Consider the following 21,899-nt stretch of genomic DNA (forward strand, 5'->3'; position numbering starts at 1 on the left):
TATGACGTTTGTTTTGTTTTTTTACATTATAATTTTATTTTTATTTTTTTTCATCTGTTATGTAAAAGGTGATCTGTGATATGGTTGATACCAATAAGGGCTTAGGGTTTTTGGCCTGCATTCCCTCCACACACACACAGGGTTGCCAGATGTGACTGATTATTTTCAGCCCAAAAATGCTCAAAAAACGCCTGGCGGCATTAAATCCTGCCCAATTTGAACTAAATGCTGTTTATTTTTATGGCTACAACTCTACAGAAAAATGGTGCCAATAGTCCCTACCCTAGACTGTTATCCTAAACATAGGGAACCACCCAATCTGGCAACACTGAACATAGTGGCCTGAGATAACAATAACAGATGGCCTTCATCATTCTAACCCACTGCGAATGCTCAGCTGTTGGTCAGCGAGAATTTTCTAGCGCGAACCGTACGTAATCCTGCACAGGAGGCCCTGTCAGGAATTAGGATAGGAGGGATGATGATGGGATGGTGATGGTGTGGGAAATGATCTGGTGTGCACCCGTTTCCAACTGCTCCAACTAAGGATAGACCGATATATATATCGGTTCGATATCGGGCCGATATTTGCATTTTTTAAGTGTATCGGTATCGGACGATACGCGTGTGGTTTTGGCCAATACACAATTTGTATTATTTTATGTCATACGGGGTTTTTTAAAAGCACCAAGACACTTGATTTTTTTATTACTTGATTGTTAGACATTACTTGATTGTTAGAGTGGGTGTTTAAATGTAACAAGTTCTACCTCAATTTGATAGTGTTAAAGGAATGTTTATTTTTAACTTGAGACCTGGAATATTTGTCATTTTTCAACCATTTTTTAAACCCATATCGGTCCCAAATATCGGGTATTGGAAATCGGGTATCGGCCAAGGGTGATGAAAAAAAAAACGGTATCGCATCGGCCATTAAAAACCCTGTATCGGTCGACCCCTAGCTCCAACCCTTGCCCCAAACCCCAACCTAGCTAGGCACAGGCTCTAGACCAGAGCAGGGGTTCCCAAACTTAACCATGATAAGGCCCCCCATATACCGCTAAATTCTGGACAGGGGGCCCTCTTACCATACATAGGTTGTGCCACACTATTTTTTCCGCGCACCCCTTTCACAACCGTAGTCTACTGTAGGTCTGAGATGCAATAGATTATGATAAGGCAGGGAATGTTGTTTGACTTAATTTTGGTTGATTTTGGTGTACTTAGCTATTCAATTTATTCAATTATTTATTTAGCCTCTCCTGCCAACCTGCCTCGGCCCTCCTAGCACCCCTTCGCGCCCCCCTAGGGGTCCCTGGCCCTCCCTTTGAAAACCTCTGGACTAGAGGATGGGGTGGGTGGCTGATGGTGTGGTAAAAATGATTGGGTATATGCACCTACACCGAACTATGTGGTGCATTTGATCTAATGGCATGGCACAGGCCCTATCAGCTGCGGCGATGATGTGGGAAATGATTTTAGTACGCGCCCAATTCCAACTGCTCGTCCTATCAGCTATGGCGATGATGTGGGAAATGATTTTAGTACGCGCCCATTTCCAACTGCTCGTCCTATCAGCTATGGCGATGGTGTGGGACATGATTTTAGTACGCGCCCGTCCAATCCCAACTGCTCCAACCCCAGTTGAGAGTTGAAGTCATGCGTCTCATTTCATGCCACAGGCCCTGTTGGGATAGAAGGGATGGGTGGCAAATTATCTTTGAAAGACAACCCTCCCTCACACTCCCATTATGAGTTCCTAAACTTTTTTTGTTGATTTGTTGATTTGTATTTGATTTGATGTGGGTTAGGCGCTGCAAGGGGGCAGTAGAGTGCTCATTGTGGACGGGAGAGTGTTGTTGTGTTGTATCTGGGTTGTGCAATGTTGACGCAAATCTGGTCATCCACCCGTAATCTGCTGCTTTAGTACAGACGCAACGCAAACTTTTTATTGGCTTTGTGAAAGTATTTCAGCTTTAAGAATTTTTATCAGTGATGATGATGATAATTATAAAAATGATCATGATGACGATGATGATGATGATGATGATAATGATGAAGATGATCCCGCCCTTACCTCTCCCTTCACCTCCATCAATGGCTGAATTGCCCTTGAGCAAGGCACCGAACCATACCTGTCAACCCTCCCTATTTTCACGGGAAACTCCCTATTTCTGACTTATTTCCCGCTGTCTTCCCAATTTGATATTTTCCCACAAAATATTCAGATTTTTGCACGTTATTTTTAAAAAGTGTCGCCGCAGCTTCGCCCCAGCTGATGATAATGAGCATGATGATGTTACATGTTATACTATATGTTACTGTAGGCTATATGTTATATTTTGGTTGTATGTTTTCGTTATCCTCAGGGCCGCTCGCTGCGAGAGGCGCCCGTCCTCCATCGCCGCACCCATCGTCGCAGCTTCACCCCCGCCAGCTTCATGGAGGAGGACACCATGGACTTCCCTGATGAACTAGACACCTCCTTCTTCACACGGGTGGGTGGGGAGACACACTGCATAATGGCACACACACACACACACACACACACACACACGCACCCACACGCACACACACACACACACACACACACACACACACACACACACACACACACACACACACACACACGCACACATACGCACCCACACACACATGCACACATGCACACACTCTTCATAACCTGGACAACTGACACACACACGACCTATGACCCATGTCAGTGCATATGTTTTTGGTCTAACTGACCCAAATGCTTTTGTTCATTCATAGGATGTAGACCTAAGCAACAGTATATGTGCCTAATATAGCTGAACTGCAGTAATAGTTAGTGTAGTGGCGATTAAACAAGTATATTGTAGTCGCCAGCGGCTGATGTTGGGGAGAGTTGCTCGACTCGCTAGATGTGCAAATAAGCTCAAGGATGCTGTTTCTCACGTTTCTGTTTGCTTGCTTTATTTACTAGTTATCTTCATAGTTAAAAGGTCCAGTTTCATCCATCAATGACATCGTTAAAATCCATAATTCCAAGGTAGCAAGCCAGGTGTGCAAAGGTGCAGAAAAGTGTCTAAGAGCTGTGCAAACTTAAGCTTAAAGTGCCAGATGTAATAAAATCATTGCGTTATCAATGCGGTCGGCAAAAGTAGGCCATCCCCAAATCACCCACTTTCCTTCTAACTTCCCTGCCATATCCCCAGCGCCAGGTGATATACTAAAACTAATCACCACGTGACCCAATCATGCACGTCACCACCCAAACCTGTCAATCACAGTCAAAAAGGTCAAATCTGTCCGCAACATTCCGGCCCCTAATTATTACGACACACACAGTAATAATTACAAATCCTAATAACCCAAACATTATGCATGCACATCAAATTCATTACTCAAAGTCCATGAAGACATTTTCTTTCGCCTTTGTTTTCTTTTCTCCTGTGTTCATGTGAGTGTGTGCATGTATGCGTGTTTTCTTTTTTTTTCAGTACAGGTCAAAGGGGGTCAGTCATAGGCCAGAGGTTACCAGCACTTAGCCTATATTTCAAGGTCGGTCACGTTAACTGGCCAGTGCGTTAGACGTTAGATGTCAAGGTCACGTTGTGGGGTCAAAGGTGAGGAGCCTCCGTGAGAAGGCACAACTCTGGTAGGCCGGCAGGTAAGGTTGGTCAGGGCCTCGACCCAGACCCGATGCACCAGCCCTCTGTGGTCTGGCACGGCCACTGCAACTCGGCCGACGATCCAGGAACCATGGCGGCGCCATGATGAGGACCACATCCCCAGCAGTGAAGTTGAGCTTGACTCTAGTGCAGTAATCCCGCTGCTGAAGCCGTGGTAGGTTCTCTCTGATCCATCTTCTCCAGAGCAGGTCGGAGATGTACTGCTTTGACTTGAGCTGGGGAGGGTGGTTCTGTGCTCGTACTTCCAAGCCCTTTGGATTCGTGGACGGAAGTGCCAGAACGGGGCTCAACTTATATGGATGCCTGCTTCGTTACACATTTTCTCCTGTTTGCTGACAGGAGATCTCTTCTGCGGAACTTTCCAAGTGACAGAACTCGACACTCTGCATCCCAGCATCCTTCAGCTCTCCCACTGAGAGCAAGCCCTTGCGGGAGTCGTCCCATTGACGAAGAACAATCTCAGCGCTGAACTGAGAAGGGGCATTGACTTCACTGTGACACAGGACTGCCATCTTGAACCTCATCCCACCCACCACTCTTACAAGGCGAGTCCTGGATGAGGGTTTACTGATCAGGTGGGTGAAAGGATGGCCGTCCTCACCACCATCAGCATCACTGGCAGCAGCAACTTCTGAAACGTTAATTACAGCAGAGTCTTTGATTACAGGATTTCTGAGTGTGATTTCCAGTACACTGTCTGTGTTCACAGTCCACTTGCTCTCTGACTGTTTAAGACATGTGGGGCCATTTAGCCATGACACATTCTTCAAAACATTCACATTCTCCAAAAGGGTATCTTTTCTGAACTTAGTCGACACACCAACTTGTGTGGTTGTGAGGCCAGGATCACTCAACCACTGTGCATTCAGGGCAGCACCCCAGAATGATGCTGCACAATCGACATCAACTCTGTGCTGGGGTAAATACCCGCTCTTACGGCTTGTGTGTTGACTGTCTGTCGTGGGCACATACTGTACATGGCTCTTCTTACGGCTTGTGTGTTGACCTTCTGTCATGAAAGTGGTACACTCTTTGTGCAGATCTTTGTCTTCTCTGACATTGTTCCTCTTCACGCTTGCAGCACTTTGCTCTGCACTTGCACTACTGCTGAGCACACTCAGGACTTGAGCTCTCACAGACAGGGCAATGCTGTGAGGCCCATCTCTCAGGATCACTGTCTCACTGGCCAACTCTACGGAGTTAGTGGCTTCTCTTGACAGAGCCAACTGCTCGTCATGGCTGTTCTCAGGAAAGTCAATCTCAATCTGCTGTTCCCACCACTCATCCAAAGACACGGCAGAGTTTTCGTTTACATTCACTGTGGCCAACTTGCGGACCTCCTCACCGGCCCCAGTAAGGCCACTACACTGAACTGTGCCGGGAATTTCATATGCCATGGCGTCAGACCTGATTTCATTATTTTCTTTATGAATGTTGAGCAGACTTTGTTGTGAGGACAAGTATGCCTTTGGCTGTGCTGACAGGGGTGAACTCAATTGTGATGGCAAGTGTGTGTACTGGTTCACATTTACAGGAGGTTCTGTGAGAGGAGGGGCGGATTCACACATTTCCATTTGTGATTGCACTAATCTCACTGTGGGTATGATGCTGAAAGCAAGTGGCATTTCTTTTGACTTTAACGTAGGCCTATATGTCGACGGGTTGAACACTTCTGCATCCACATCAAGATTCTTAAAAGCTTTTTCATTTTCTTTAAAATACGGCTCCATTCCATTGGGTGTTCTTGATGTGGTGCTCTGAACAGTTGAGATCTTTGAACTGACACTACTTCCATAATTTGAAACATTGTGCATTGGAGACACATGCTGAGAATGAGCAGGCAGGTGAAGCTCTGTGGGCTGCTCATTTACAGGTGCTGCCCCCTGTGGGGCACTTTGAGATGACATTTCAGGTGGCCCACCTGTTTGTTTAACTCCTGTGAGCCATACTTGCACTTTCTTAATAAAACATTCATTGTATTCTCTTATGAACCAGAACAATTCATCTTGATCGTCTTGCTCCTCGATAGGAACCAGAGGCAACAGAGAGCAATGCAGTTCACTGGCCATTTTAAACAGTTGTTTCAATTCATTAAATAGCAACTTGACATGGCATTCATTTCCATCAGCTTTCATCAGTTCTTTTAGAGAAGCAGTCACACTTTCCATTTTTCTTACATGTTTTTTCAGTTCTGTTTGAATGTTTTCAATTTTGTTTGCCAGGCCCTTTCCAGTGGATACCATTTGTCTTTCATTTTCTGCGTTTTTCACATCAGGCATTTCTTTGTCACGCATTTTTGCATTTTTCACAAAAGGGACTTCTTTAACATTCATTTCTGCATTATTCACAACAGGCATTTCCTTGTCTTTCATTTGTGCATTGTTCACACCAAGGGTTTCTTTGTTAGGCCTATTTGTTTGCATCTTTCATCAGAGGCTTCCTGCCACTCAGTCACTTTCATTCCAACTTTTTCCAACAAGGCAGGCAAATCACCACGTCAAACTCAATATTCAGAGCCACAGCTGTCTTTCCAGTCCACACACGCCAGAGCCAACAGAACACACACACAGACACAACGCCAGCTCTAGATCCCCAATGAATCTTCTCGTTAGCACAGTAGCCCCAATAGCTAAAGTTCAGCAATGAATGAGCGTGACGTGACCACAGCGTCAGCCTCTCCAGGAAGTAACACAGCGTTCATCCAGCCAGCGACATCTCAATAAATATGTGTACGTTACCGCTGTGTCGTCTTCTGTTCCTTCAGGCAAACGCTTTCTTCGTGCTGTGTGTGTGACTGTGTTCAATAGCGTTTCAGCTGTACTTTGATTCGAAATGAAATGCCATCATTCGTCGTCCGTGCAGACTCCCATTGGCGTCCTACCGTGCTAGACTTGGGCAGGCGCCATAACGTCCTGCGATTCGCAGCATCGTTTGCGGGAGCAAACGCCGTTTTTGCCGACAATGAAGTGGCGATTAAACAAGCATATTGTAGTCGCCAGCGGCTGATGTTGGGGAGAGTTGCTCGACTCGCTAGATGTGCAAATAAGCTCAAGGATGCTGTTTCTCACGTTTCTGTTTGCTTGCTTTATTTACTAGTTATCTTCATAGTTAAAAGGTCCAGTTTCATCCATCAATGACATCGTTAAAATCCATAATTCCAAGGTAGCAAGCCAGGTGTGCAAAGGTGCAGAAAAGTGTCTAAGAGCTGTGCAAACTTAAGCTTAAAGTGCCAGATGTAATAAAAACATTGCGTTATCAATGCGGTCGGCAAAAGTAGGCCATCCCCAAATCACCCACTTTCCTTCTAACTTCCCTGCCATATCCCCAGCGCCAGGTGATATACTAAAACTAATCACCACGTGACCCAATCATGCACGTCACCACCCAAACCTGTCAATCACAGTCAAAAAGGTCAAATCTGTCCGCAACAGTTAGGATACAGTAATCTCTTGCATGTGTGTTGTTGGCCACATATCTATATACTTTGCTGCCACACAGTGGTCATTGTATGAATGACACATTGCCCACAGCAACTTTCGGTCCAAAACAGGGTAAAATAGGCTACCTAAACAAATGGCTATCTGTGCCTCCACTAGGAAACACAAATAGCCATTTGTTGTGTGTTAGGTATTTTACTGTGTAGATTTTATCTTTCCACCCTAGTTTATTTATGTATACTTTAACCTTACCTGTTGTTTGTGTCCTTATATGTTTTATGTAGCCTATTTGCCAGCGTGAGAGTTTGTGAGAGAGGTTTACCACCACTGCAAAACAATTGAACACACTGGGACATATAAAGGCTACTACAACCAACTCCTGTCCCTACATACAGTATATATGTGTCGTGTGTGTGTGTGTGTCTTATGCAGGATGGTCTTATGCACGAGGAGCTGTCCACCTATGCTGACGAGGTGTTTGAGACGCCATCCGAGGCTGCCATTAAGGAGGCAGAGACCGGCGGCTATGGGGGGATGAGTAATGGCGATGGGGGGCTCGCGGGAGACGAGAGTGAGCTGACGGGCAGCGCTCTGGACAAGAGCGAACTGGAGAGGAGCCACCTCATGATGTACGCAGAGGACACAAACACATACTATATAGCAGTGGTTCTCAAACTTTTTATTCAGGGACCCATATTTTTACCATTGTAAGCTTTGGTGACCCAACCGCGCGTGCGCCCGCACGAGAGGGAGTAACATGATACGCTGTTTCCTGCGAAAACTCATTTAAAATATAGAGTAAATGTTTAATGTAGCACTTACATTTTGATGCTTCTATGCATATATTAGCTTAGATGCTTTGTCATTTGTTCAACATGGGCTATATATGGTAATACAATTAAACCCCTTCAAATCAAGAGGGCTTCGCGACCCTCTGTGGATCTTTGGCGACCCATAGGTTGGGTCCCGACCCATAGGTTGGGAACCACTGATATAGAATACACTCCTGTCACTCACACTTATGCACATAAACACACATTTGACAAAAAAAAACACATGGGAAAGTCCATAGGAGTTATACAGTAGCTTACTCTCTGTTTCTCTGTATCGTCTCTGTCCCTCACTCTCGGTCTCTCTGTCTCGCTCTCGCTCTCACCACCTGGGTCTCTCTCTCTCTCTCTCTCTCTCTCTCTCTCTCTCTCTCTCTCTCTCTCTCTCTCTCTCTCTCTCTTTCTCTCTCATCTGTGTCAGTCATTCTCTGGGCGACTTCCCCATTTCTCTCCAATATTCCAGTATTCCAATACTCTCTCTCTCTCTCTCTCTCTCTCTCTCACTGTCTCACTCTCTCATGTGTGTTTTTTTCTGTGTAAATGTGTGTGTTTTGATCCCCAGGCCTCTGGAGCGTGGCTGGCGTAAGGGCAAAGAGGGCCCACTGCAGGTGCAGCCCAAGGTGCGTTTACCAATCCTGTATTCTTCATCTTCATCTTCTTCTTCTTCTTCTTCTTCTTCTTCTTCTTCTTCTTCTTCTTCTTCTTCTTCTTCTTCTTCTTCTTCTTCTTCTTCTTCTTCTTCTTCTTCGATATGTCTGATGTCTTGCAATCCTGTATACTTCTCAGTGTGTCAACGCATATAGCACTCCATGATACACAGTGTGTGCTTCACCAATAATGTTATGTAGCTATTATGAATATAGTACTTGTTATTATATCATTATAATTATTATTAATTTTTGATATTGTTTCATTATTAATAACGATATCGTTATTGTTTTATTATTAATCAATTAAAAAAATCATCATCAGGTGCGTTTGAGGCAGGAGGTGGTCAGAGTTGGCAGAAGCTCGTTATTTTTGTTATTATTTTTATTATTATTATTATTTTTATTATTATTATTTTTATTATTATTATTATTAATAATAATAATAATAATAATAATAATAATAATAATAATAATAATAATAATGTATTTTTCATCATAGTTATCATTAGGTGCGTTTGAGGCAGGAGGTGGTCAGCCTGAGTGGGGAGCAGCAGCGTTGGGGCCAGTGCATCGCGGTGCCCGTGCCGTGCTGTTACAATTTTTTTTATTATTATCATTATTATAAATAATAAAAATGTATTTTTCATCATGGTGATCATTAGGTGCGTTTGAGGCAGGAGGTGGTCAGCCTGAGTGGGGAGCAGCAGCGTCGGGGCCAGCGCATCGCGGTGCCCGTGCAGAAGCTGTTCGCTCGGGAGAAGAGGCCCTACGGTCTGGGCATGGTGGGCCGCCTTACCAACCGCACCTACCGCAAACGCATCGACAGCTACGTCAAGAGGCAGATAGAGGACATGGACGACCACAGGTATGGCCAGGCCCGCCGACAGGGGGGGACAAAGGGGTATGTTGTCCCGGGCCCATGTAGATAGTGGGCCCAGAATTGGGTCCCCATTGCATTGTATGTATTGGATAGGTGGCCCTTTCAGATGATTTTGTCCCGGGCCCAGCAAAAGCTGTCAGCGGCCCTGGGTATGGCAGTAGTGTTTATACAGACAGGCAAGCAGGCAGACAGACAGATAGACAGATTGACAGATAGGCAGATATGAAGACAGACAGACAGACAGACAGACAGACAGACAGACAGACAGAAAGACAAACAGGCAGACAGACAGGAAAGCAGACAGACACAGGAAGACAGACAGACAGACAGACACACAGACAGACAGACACACAGACAGGAAGATAGAGAGACAGACAGGAAGAAAGACAGACAGACAGACAGACAGGAAGATAGAAAGACAGACAGACAGACAGACAGACAGACAGACAGACAGAATAACCATACCTCCTGCAAGCACATCGACAGCTACTCCAAGAGGCAGATTGAGGACATGGGCGACCACAGGTAAAGCAATGATCCACACCAGCCAGCTGTCTGTCTGCCCGTCTGCTTGTCAGTCTGTCTGTCAATCTGTCGTAGCCCCTTAATGCACACTGTACCTCCAGTGGCACGCTGTAATAGTCATTGAAAAGTTAACTACCATAGTACTACAATACTATGACATAACACAGGGCCTTTAGTAATGCACTACGACTTGGTCATTGCCATTCTGGTAACAGAAAATGTATAACGCTGTGTCTAAACTGTGGTTTTTTTTACCGTTGTTACTCACATGCAGTAGATGTCAGCACTTATAGTATTAGGTGCACTAAGTAAATCACATACGTACTGTATGTCCCCATTGACTTCTGTAAAGGTTTTCATTATAGAGTTAAAAAGAAGTTAATTTTGTAACTCATAGATTTAAAAAGCAGTTAAATGAATATACTGTATGTCTGAGAGTGACATTGCTCTGTCCATGGCAGGCCCTTCTTCACGTACTGGATCACGTTTGTGCACCTGCTCATCACCATCCTCTCTGTGTGCATCCATGGCATCGCTCCCGTGGGCTTCTCACAGCACGAGACCGTGGACTCGGTGAGTGAAGTGAAGTTTATTTTTTCTTATTATGTTTTTTGTAAGTTTATTTTCCTTATGATACTGTATGTTTGTGTGTCTGTCTGCATCTGCAACTATATGTAGGCTGCCATTTTGACCAGGACTCCCTGGCAGAAGAGAGTCTCAATAGTCTCAATGGGACAATCCTGGATAAGTAAAGGATAAAGGGAAAAAAACATTAAGTGAAAGCCCACCTTGGAAACTCCAACTCCCATTGTCATTGTGACACAGCACTCCACACCACACAAGTGCTCACTCCACACAACAAAATTGCATTTATGCCTCACCTGTGCAAAGGGGCAGCCTCCAATGGCGTTGTAATTGTTTTACCTTTTGAGAACCATGGTCACTAAATTATTCTTAAAAAACACAACACAATAGAACGTTTACATGGCCTTACTTAACATATATTTCTGTCTTTGTCGTAGGTATTAAGAAACAAAGGAGTTTATGAAAATGTCAAGTTCGTACAGCAAGAGAACTTCTGGGTGGGACCCAGTTCTGTAAGTACCGTAATCTCTGTTTGTCCGCTCTCACCAGATTCTAAACTAACTAACAATGTGTGTGTGTGTGTGTGTGTGTGTGTGTGTGTGTGTGTGTGTGTGTGTGTGTGTGTGTGTGTGTGTGTGTGTGTGTGTGTGTGTGTGTGTGTGCGTGTTTGCATAGGTGTGTATGTACATGTGTGAGTGCATGCCTGTGTGTGTGTGCATGCCTGTGTGTGTGTGTGTGTACGTGTACATGTACTGTACGTGTACGTGTGTGTGTGAGTGTAGGGTACGTGTATTTACTCCTGTGTGTGTATCAGGGCTTGACACTGGCACCTGCCAACCGGCCAAATGCTGGTAAAACTTGGCTGTGGCTAGTCATACTTTCAGTGTCACTAGCCAAATTGGCTGGCAGCTTATTCCTTGGTATGACATACGCATCATAGTAGCCTATATTCTGTTGTTTTCCCCTTTTGTATCAGTTCTTTATATTTAAGTTCAAGAAAAAGCTCAGTAACTCAGTTTCTGTTTGCTTGATATTCTTCCATGTAGAAAGCTATACGCTATACACTAATAAAGAAAGAAAAAACAATATAAAATCTGTGGCTAGTGGAATATCTGAATGGCTAATGACTTTGGAACACCACTAGCCACAATGACCGGTAAGTGAAAAAGTTAATGTCAAGCCCTGGTGTGTGTGTGTGTGTGTGTGTCTGCTGTGCAGGAGAAGCTGATCCACCTGGGTGCCAAGTTCTCCCCCTGCATGCGGCGCGACGCCCAGGTGGCTGAGCTGATGCAGGAGAAGAGGCAGGAGGAGAGACACTCAGGATGCTGCGTCAGGAACGACCGCTCGGGATGCCTACAGACCCCACAAGAGGAGTGCTCCGTAAGTTACATATGCAGTACACATGCAGAGAGAGAGAGAGAGACAGAGAGACCAAGAGGGAGGGACAGAAACAGATTCAGAGAAATAGAGAGAAAGCTATTGCGTATTCTGTATAAGCATGTGTGTTGCAGAATGAACCTTTTTCACCATCGTTACAGACCTTAAAAGAGGAGTGCTCAGTAAGTTACACACATGAAATAGATATAGAGGAGTGCTCGGTACATACACACACAAGCACACACACACACACACACACACACACACACACACACACACACACACACACACACACACACACACACACACACACACACACACACACACACACACACACACACACACACACACACACACATGCTCTACATGCAAGGCCAGATGTAAAAGGAGTCAAAGTAAAAGAATGGAGATGCTCAGCGTGTCTACACATTGTCAATGTTTTTCACTCTAGCTCTCTCTCTCTCTCCATCTCCCTCTCTCTCTAGAGTACGCTAGCGGTGTGGATAAAGTGGCCTAATCACCCCAGTGCTCCTGTGTTAGATGGCAAACTACGCCAGTACGGCTCCGTGTGCCACCAGGACCCACGGTAATTTACACACACGCACACACACACACACACACACGCACACACACACACACACACACAGACACACACACACACACACACACACACACACACACACACACACACACACACACTCTCTCTCTCTCTCTCTCTCTCTCTCTCTCTCTCTCTCTCTCTCTCAGTCATCCCGTGTGTGTGTGTGTGTGTGTGTGTGTGTGTGTGTGTGTGTGTGTGTGTGTGTGTGTGTGTGTGTGTGTGTGTGTGTGTGTGTGTGTGTGACAGGACCTGCCTAGAGCCCGCCTCAGTGTCTCCCCATGAGTGGCCTGATGACATCACTAAATGGCCTGTGAGTATTACCAACCGTCACTTCGCTCTTACTCCCAAACAACAATAAATTAAAAAAGACACAAACACATGAGCATGCATAGAGGAGCAAGGTGCTGGCATTAAACATGCATTTCTTTTCCACGTTCTACATTTGGTGTGCATTATCCTGCATTTCCCATTACATTTTATTAACTGACATTGACTGACAGCCTTGGTGGACAGTCACACAAAAGTACACATGTAACACACAATCTGACTGACCAAACGGTGTCTGTGTATGTGTGTGTGTGCGTGCATGCGTGTGTGTGTATGTGTGTGTAGATCTGCACGCGGTACAACACAGGAAACCACACCAACCTGCCTCATATAGACTGTGCCATCACTGGACGACCCTGCTGCATCGGCACCAAGGGCAGGTGAGACTGGGCCTGGGGGAAATTACAGTCAATACTATTCTATCAAGTCAAGTCAAGTCTAGTCTAGTGGCCTTACAACTTGCAGGTTAACCATTTTAAGAAAATGTACCATTAAGCCTGGCTCAAACTACACAACTATCGCGCCGATTCTCGGCTGAAAACCCCCCTTAGGACAATCGCTGGAACGTTACCCCCCAGGACCATCGCAAGCGATTGTCGGGGAAGATTTCCTCGTCGTGAGCGACGTTCTAAGATAGAACTTTGGCAGCTCAAAGAGTCGCCGATCGCAAATCGTAGAAATCAAACAGTGTTTGATATTTGCGACTGGAAATAGAATGTCGGGCATTGTCTCGGTGGCTGCGAGCAGCGACAAGATTGACAGTTGCGATTCTCTTCTAGTGTGCGGTGCACCCCGACGCCAAAATCGGACACACAATCGCTAGTAGTGTAGTTTGAGCCTGGCTTTATGACATCGCGTTGGGCAGGCTCATAGGAGTCTATGTAAAACCTTAGAATCCTGGGGGTGTTCCCCCAACGTGATGTCATACCTGCAACCCCACCTTTAACCATGTACTTTGTCATATTTTCATATTTGCTAGATTAGAGTTAACCTGGTTCTCACCAGCCCCCTGTGTGTGTGTGTGTGTGTGTGTGTGTGTGTGTGTGTGTGTGTGTGTGTGTGTGTGTGTGTGTGTGTGTGTGTGTGTGTGTGTGTGTGTGTGTGTGTGTGTGTGTGTGTGTGTGTGCGCGCACGTGCGTGCGTGCGTGCGTGTGTTTGCATTGCTAGGTGTGAGATCACCTCCAGAGAGTACTGTGACTTCATGAACGGGCACTTCCATGAGGAGGCCACTCTCTGCTCCCAGGTACTTTACCCGCACAACAAAACCCCCACATGTACAGTATACTGCTGTGCAAAGTGCAGTCACTACCGGTACACATTTGGTCAAATTTGAGTTTAAATAGTCTTCATTACACCTCCTTTATCTTGTGATAAAGCCTTATGGCCCAAATGTGTCCTGTTGTAGAGAGACGGCTACAGGTATGTCAAGTTTGCAGTAACTACAATATCCAACCAAATCAGTGTTGCCAGATTTGTCTGATCAAAACCCGCCCAAAAGGTTCTCAAAAACCGCCAAAATGCGCTAAATTCCGCCCAATTTCAACAAATTGCATTGGTTTCTATGGGCATAAAACGACTTTAAAAAAATGCCAAATGGCCAATTTTTCCTGATTTTACCCGCAGACGGCCACCCCAAGTAGCCTAGTAGCATAGTAGCAACCGCCCAATCTGGCAACACTGAACCTAATACCAAGGCTTTGAAGACATTTTTCTCGGGTTCAAAGTTGGCGTAGTTACTGCACTTTGCCTTTGTGAGATGATTGAATAATCATTTCCAATTTTGTAAAGAAACTGTTTTTCATTTTTTACATTTCATCACATCACGCCACATTACATTGCATTACATTACATTACATTTAGCAGATGGTGTTATCCAGGTAGTGATAAGCGTTATAAACAGGACATACAACACAGAGATAATACAAAATACAGATTGTGGAGGAATGCAACATTTTAAGCAAAAAATCTGCTTGCATCGTTTTAGCCTAGCATCCTTGTATCCTGGAGTTGTACCCTTGTAGCAACGACCACAGCTTTTCTTTTTTCATTTTTGGTCACTTAATCATTAGCTTATATTCCTTATTATTTTGTATCATTTGGCAATGCACAAATCATGTTTTCAGTTCACATACATGTAATTTGACTCCCCTCTTCCATGGGACACATACTGTATTTCTGTAAGGAACTTTGCAGTTGTAGTGATGTAATTTCACCAGCAGAGGGGGTCAGTGTTCTATTGTCTGTTGTGTTCCATTAGACTTAACTTCCTAGTTTTTCAGTGGACTGAATCCACACAGCGCAGCTCCCTCATCAATTACACTCAGTGGGCAGAGCCACAATTGTTGTGGTGATGATGATAATTGATGTTCAGCTCTAATAATTGCTCACTACCAGGGCCGCTGACAGGTTTCACCGGGCCCGGGACAAAGTAATCTGAAAGGGCCTCCCTCTCTCAATACAAACAATATACGTAATTAGGACTCAAATCTTGGCCCCCTATTCCCTGGGCCCGGGAAAAGTGACCCCTTTGCCCACCATCTATCTGCTTCCCTGCTCACCGGTGCTGTGTTGACCTTTGTCCTCTGCCAGGTGCACTGCATGGATGACGTGTGTGGCCTGCTGCCGTTCCTCAACCCCGAGGTCCCAGATCAGTTCTACCGCCTATGGCTCTCCCTCTTCCTGCACGCTGGGTGAGTAGTGGTGTCTGCACCTGGATCAGTTATCGTCATCACAAAATCCTAAAGCTAAATGTACACCAATCTAAATTTGTTTGGGACTTCAACCGTATTAATGCACCGCACTCTTGGATATCCTCAAAGGCACTACAAATAAAGTGTATTATTATTAGTAGTAGTAGTATTAGTAGTAGTATATTATATCCTATCCATACTTATGAATATATCATTGTGGATATTATAAGGAGTACAATACCAATGCACAGTAAGTTTACAGGTGCTGGTGATATGCAGTCTTCAAAAAAAGATACTGTAAATAGTACATTTAACTCTACCAATTTTTCTCGGGATACAGTTAGACTCATCTGCTCCCAGATCCGTCTGAAAGCCTTCACGATTTTTCTTAATGTATGATTGGCCACAAGTGTTGTTGACTGAATGGTGGGGCTGAGCCTGAGGGGGGGGCTCGGGGGGTATTCCAAGAAGATGATTTAGTGAAATCTGATGGGGTCATCTTGAGGGAATGGCAGGTCTGCTCTGAAAACAGAGAATGCACACATACCTATCAGTGGTGCAGATTCGGCACACGCTGAGCACGCCCAATCTCATCAGCAGTGCAGGTTCTGGACCTGAACAGACGAAAACTGAAAAGAAACACTAATGTTTCACAATGCTGGTCAGTGCTCCAAGATGTTTAATGGCCCTTAATCATTTTGTACTGACCCCATCCTTTACACCTATGTTGTTCTATGTTGCACTGTGATGAGGGACTAAGCATCCGAAACGGCTTGCCTCAAATGGCTGGGAGCATTGATCTGTCCACTGTGTATTGTGATGAAGGAATAAGCATCCGAAACATTGTGCCATTAAACATTTGGGTGAATGGATCAGTGTTATGGGTCCAATATCATGTCCTTTAAGTCGGTGACTCTCCCTGTTTCTGCATGCTGGGTGAGTGAGGTTTAATGTGTATGTTCCCGGGGGGGGAACTGTCACAGTCCAAATGCCCTTAAAGGTAGGGTCTCAGATCTTTGAAAAACAGTTCTTGCAAGCTGGAAAAATTGTTCCTGCAATAAAACGTCAATGTCGGAATGGCGGTATGTCGGAATTGCGGTGCGTCGGAATGGCGGGTTGTAACCTGTTCCTGGATCTCTGAAAACGACATAAAGGTGTACAAAGTATGAGTAGAACCACTCTTACGAATGTTATTACAACGCAAAAACATAAGCTCCAGTTATTCCACTGAAGCCAATGAGCTGGATAAACTGAAAGAGCTTGTCTGCTTAGCGCAGCACTATGGCTGTTTGTAATGCCATAGCAATGTTGTTATGATGTAGCTAAACATTTTCAGCAAGTGAATAGGGTTGGCGGCGACCCCTGCTGCAGTAAGAGGCTACTAGTTACACTTTTTACACTATTTTAATGGTTCACTATTACAGTGGATCTACCACATTGAGTACAGTGTAATAACCCATGTAACACTATTTTAATAACATGTAATACAAATAAAAAATAAAGTGTTACCATTTTAATTTATACAGCTCTGTTGAACACTCTACTACAGTGATTCCCAACCAGGGGTACGTGTACCACTAGGGGTACGTGAGCACACTGCAGGGGGTACTTGGAAACATGTAATTGTAACAAATGTATGGTACTTAGTTACATTGGGATAGAGAAAGCAATATAGAACTTGTCTTGGGGGGTACTCATGGCACAACGAAAATGTTTAGGGGGTACACAAGACAAAAAGGTTGGGAAACACTGCTCTACTACACCTGCTTACTTCAGAGGTGATTAGAGGAGTCAACAGGGCTGGACTGGCATGGGAAATCAGGCCGGGCGTTTTGAGCCAAGGCCAGTCCAGCAGGCACTGAGAGATACAGCATAGCCTTTGACAATTTCAATCAATTCTTTATTTACATCAGACTCAAAGTACATGGTCCATATCAAGACAACAGTCAAAACATTACATAGTTAAGACAAAGAAAAATAAGAAATAAAATAAGAAAATAAAATGAAAAGATTGACAATGACAAGATTGTAGGCATCTAATAATGAGCTAACTTCACCCTAAAAGCCAAAATGTTTTATTGATATCTGACTATGTTGAAGAGGCCTGCTGTATTGACATGAGGACTGATACCATTGAGGGGAGGGCCAGGCCAAAATCATCAACAGTCCACCAGGCAAATGCCCTGTATGCCATATGGCCAATCCAGCCATGGGTGTCAATCCTGTGTTCAGAAAGTAAGAAACCTACCAGAAATGTGATCCAGCCAGCTTCGGGAAATAGCTGATTGTAATGACCCCTCAAGACAGATAAGCCAGCTACATAGTGAAGTCATCACCCTCGTTTGAAGGACAGCATTGCACGGGTTTCTGAAACCCAGGATTGACAGCTTTCAGGGCCGCTGACAGCTTTGGCCGGGCCCAGGACAAAGCCATCCGAAAGGGCCCCGCCACCCAATATCTACAATGTAATGAGAACCCAATCCTAGGCCCCCTCTGCCCTGGTCCGGGGACAACTGTCCCGTTTGCCCCCCCACTGTCAGCTTCCCTCTCGGCATTGCTCATGACTAATTACCCAGGTGAGGTAACTGGTGAGTCAGAGAACTGCAAGATCTCCAACTCCAAGAATTGTAGGGCTAATGGGGGATAATGTCTTGTTCAGCCCTTCCTCAGATCCTGGGTTTCATTTCTCATAACCATAGTTGCTAACTATGTTATGCACACTGTATGTAGTTTTTTTTAATACAGTTTCCCATTGGCATCTACCCATGTTGCTAACTGGCAAGGAACTACAGTTTCGAGAAATGCACTGCCTTGTCCAATTGGGGTGCGGTTTGTTTACATTTTTAAAAAGAGACTCCAAAGACCATCCTAAAAAAAGGAGTAAGTTAAGACTTTAAAAAATGTACAAATAAAAAAATAATAAAAAAGCATGCCCCCAATAGAATAGCCAGGATCTTGAAAAGCCTGAACAAAACATTTGCTGTGTCATCAGGCACTAACGAGTCAATGGTAGCGTGAGCAGTAGAAGTGCATGTTAAAATTGACAGATATTCTCCATTAATTCTCTCACTAAAACCCCAGGGCTCTTTTATTAGTAGCTTTACCGCCTGCTCCGTGTATGCACACACAGGTGAACATGCTGACTTAGATACCCTCAGATGACTGGCCTATATGAGGTAACTGTTGAAGTAAATAAAGGAGTAAATCTGCTAATAGAAGAGTCACATCGCTTAATATAGCTCTTCTACTTAAACAAAGCCTATTTAAAGACTATTTAAAGACTATTCTTATCAGTAGTTTTACCACCTGCTCGGTATCAGCTCAGCCAGGTACACCTGCTCTCCCTCCATGGCTGGGAAGCTTTGAGAAGGGTAGGATTTCAACTGAACCCTGAAATGCAATACTGCAATGACTAATGTGGGTTCTCGGCATGTTGCATCACTAGGATACGTAGTAGAAGTGCATTAGAGTGTTGTAGGGGAGTGTGTTAGGAATCACACACACGAACGTATATCCGTGGGGCTTTAATGAAACACGTTCACCTTGCGTGGACACATTCACAATAATGGTTGCCTCTATCATTCTTGTTATGATCTCACATGTGTCACTGTTCTAATCTCACGATAGGTTACTTTTATTCTAAGAACACTACAGGGAGTAGAGTAGAGTAACATTGTTGATCCAAAGGAAATTAATGTGTCCACCAGCATACACAAATGCACAAATTATATACATAGTAGACACAACTTAATTAAACATATAGCACACACTTGCATACATTCAGACAGTGGACATTACTTGGCTTACTGTGACATTGGTGAAAGACATACTATTATGTTCATTATTTCATTTTACCATCTCTCCAGTGGTAAAAGAGTGATCCCATTATAACTCTCTCTCTCTCTCTCTCTCTCTCTCTCTCTCTCTCTCTCTCTCTCTCTCTCTCTCTCTATCTCTCTCTCTATCTCTCTCTCTCACACACACACTTCCTACTTCTCTCTGTCTCTGTCTATCTCTCTGTCACATTGTCTACCTCTCTCCCTCCCTACGTCTCTCTCTCTTTCTTTTACCCTCTCTGCCTCTCTCTCTTTTCTTCTCTCTCCCTCCCTTCCTACCTCATTCTCTTTCTTTCACCCCCCCCCCACCTCTGTCTCGCTCTCTCTCTCTCTCTTTCTCTCACCCTCTCTATCTCTCCCTCTCTCTCTCCCTCTCTCTCCCTGTAGTATCCTGCACTGCCTGGTGTCGGTGTGTTATGTGCCCTCCTCATGTGTCTCCTCTTCTGCCCATGTGTGTGTGTGTGTGTGTGTGTGTGTGTGTGTGTGTGTGTGTGTGTGTGTGTGTGTGTGTGTGTGCGTGCGTGCGTGCATGTGCGTGCATGTGTGTGCGTGTGTGTGTGTGTAGGCTGCTCCACTGTCTGGTGTCGGTGCTGTTCCAGATGACCATCCTCATATGTCTCCTCTTCTACCCCTGTGTGTGTGTGTGTGTGTGTGTGTGTGTGTGTGTGTGTGTGTGTGTGTGTGTGTGTGTGCGTGTGCGTGTGCATGTGCGTGTGTGTGTGTGTGTGTGCGTGCGTGTGTGTGTGTGTGTGTGTAGGCTGCTCCACTGCCTGGTGTCGGTGCTGTTCCAGATGACCATCCTCATGTGTCTCCTCTTCTGCCCATGTGTGTGTGTGTGTGTGTGTGTGTGTGTGTGTGTGTGTGTGTGTGTGTGTGTGTGTGTGTGTGTGTGTGTGCGTGTGCGTGCGTGTGTGTGTGTGTGTGTGTGTGTGTGTGCGTGCGTGCGTGTAGGTTGCTCCACTGCCTGGTGTCGGTGCTGTTCCAGATGACCATCCTGCGTGACCTGGAGAAGTTGGCCGGCTGGCTGCGCATCTCCATCATCTACATCCTCAGCGGCGTCACCGGCAACCTGGCCAGCGCCATCTTCCTACCGTACAGAGCAGAGGTACACACACACACACACACACACACACACACACACACACACAGGGCCGCTGACAGGTTTGGCTGGGCCCGGGACAAAAAAATATCAATGGGCCCCCCTTCCTCCTACCCCCCCCCCCCCACCCAACCCCCCCACCCCCCCCCCCCCCCCCCCCCCCCCCAACCACCCCCCCCCCCACCCCCCCCCCCCCCCCCCCCCCCCCCCCCCAAAAAAAAAAAAACAACAACAACAACCACCAAACCACCATTTTTTTCAAGACAGACCAGGTGTCCAGACTACACTTTCGGCCTGAAAGCGCACCACTCTCACGTGATATGCTATATATTATTAGGCCTACCCATTATAAAAGAAATGACATTGGTATCAAAGTAGCCTCACAAATCAATGACGCATACAATAAGTCCATAGTAAATGATCTATCCATCCAATTATCCATGCATTTTTGCCAACATTTATTTAGAAATGAAACAAAATAAATAGGATTCACATCATTAATAACACAAGTGTACGTGTAATTTACTTTAGCAATTTGAGGGCTTGCACATCAAAACGTGCCTGACTGAAACAGTTCTTTTTTTAATTTTTTTTTTTTTTTTTATTAGAAAACAGTCAAGTACAGAGACATAGAAACAGACAGGGAAACGAAACATCTACGCCAGGGGTATGAGACAGAACAAATATACACATCTATTACACAATTTTGAATTTTTTACATAAATTTACAGTTTTGATTGCTTTTTTGTTTGGAGCGGCACATATTGTTTTAAAATAAAAGTCCACATCTTTTAAAAAGTAAACAAAAGAAGGCCTCGTTTTGTTAAATTTGCATTTGTGAAAGTTATATTTAGCTAGAATAATAAACAAATTAATAAGAAAATATTCCTCCTCAAGCTCTTCACTATAATTGGTGAAACCAAAAAAAACATTCTGCAAGCGTAACTGAAATTGTTCATGAATATGATCTATAATAAAACAGCAAAACCTTCTCCAGAATTCTCGGGAAAAATCACAGAACCAAAAAAAATGAATCAGTGTTTCTGTGTCTGTATTACAAAAAGTACAGTGAGTTTCAATATCATTACTGAATTTAGCTAAAACAGATTTAACAGGATAAATACGATGAATGATTTTAAATGACACTTCCTTTACTTTGTTAACTAGTAGAAACTTGTTTGGTAGTGTCCAAGCCTTGGTCCAGCATATATCAATGGCATGTCCACTCCATGCTGAGATTGCACAAGGTACTGAAACAATGTCCTTCAGGAACAGATTGCGCACAGTCCGGTTATTATTACAGGTATTGGACATCAAACATGTTTTACCAACATATGTCTGAAGAGGGTCAAGCTGAGGAGCAACATAAGAACAACCTTTCAGGAGCA

The 21,899-nt window shown here is 44.6% G+C and overlaps 1 protein-coding gene across 2 annotated transcripts in view; it reads left to right on the top strand.

Moving 5' to 3' along the window:
- The window catches only part of rhbdf1b (rhomboid 5 homolog 1b (Drosophila)), a 118,683-nt gene that overhangs the window by 81,401 nt on the left and 15,383 nt on the right, over positions 1–21,899 (top strand). For both annotated transcript variants that reach the window (XM_063220571.1, XM_063220572.1), the window contains 13 exons: positions 2,370–2,498; positions 7,544–7,740; positions 8,504–8,561; positions 9,254–9,456; positions 10,458–10,569; positions 11,019–11,093; positions 11,800–11,961; positions 12,444–12,544; positions 12,806–12,869; positions 13,172–13,266; positions 14,054–14,129; positions 15,476–15,576; positions 20,364–20,517. In XM_063220571.1, the coding sequence (XP_063076641.1) occupies positions 2,370–2,498; positions 7,544–7,740; positions 8,504–8,561; positions 9,254–9,456; positions 10,458–10,569; positions 11,019–11,093; positions 11,800–11,961; positions 12,444–12,544; positions 12,806–12,869; positions 13,172–13,266; positions 14,054–14,129; positions 15,476–15,576; positions 20,364–20,517 (1,527 nt within the window). The remainder of the gene's footprint in view (positions 1–2,369; positions 2,499–7,543; positions 7,741–8,503; positions 8,562–9,253; positions 9,457–10,457; positions 10,570–11,018; positions 11,094–11,799; positions 11,962–12,443; positions 12,545–12,805; positions 12,870–13,171; positions 13,267–14,053; positions 14,130–15,475; positions 15,577–20,363; positions 20,518–21,899) is intronic.

The sequence above is a fragment of the Engraulis encrasicolus genome, chromosome 17 (assembly GCF_034702125.1).
Source record: "Engraulis encrasicolus isolate BLACKSEA-1 chromosome 17, IST_EnEncr_1.0, whole genome shotgun sequence".
NCBI lineage: Eukaryota > Metazoa > Chordata > Actinopteri > Clupeiformes > Engraulidae > Engraulis > Engraulis encrasicolus.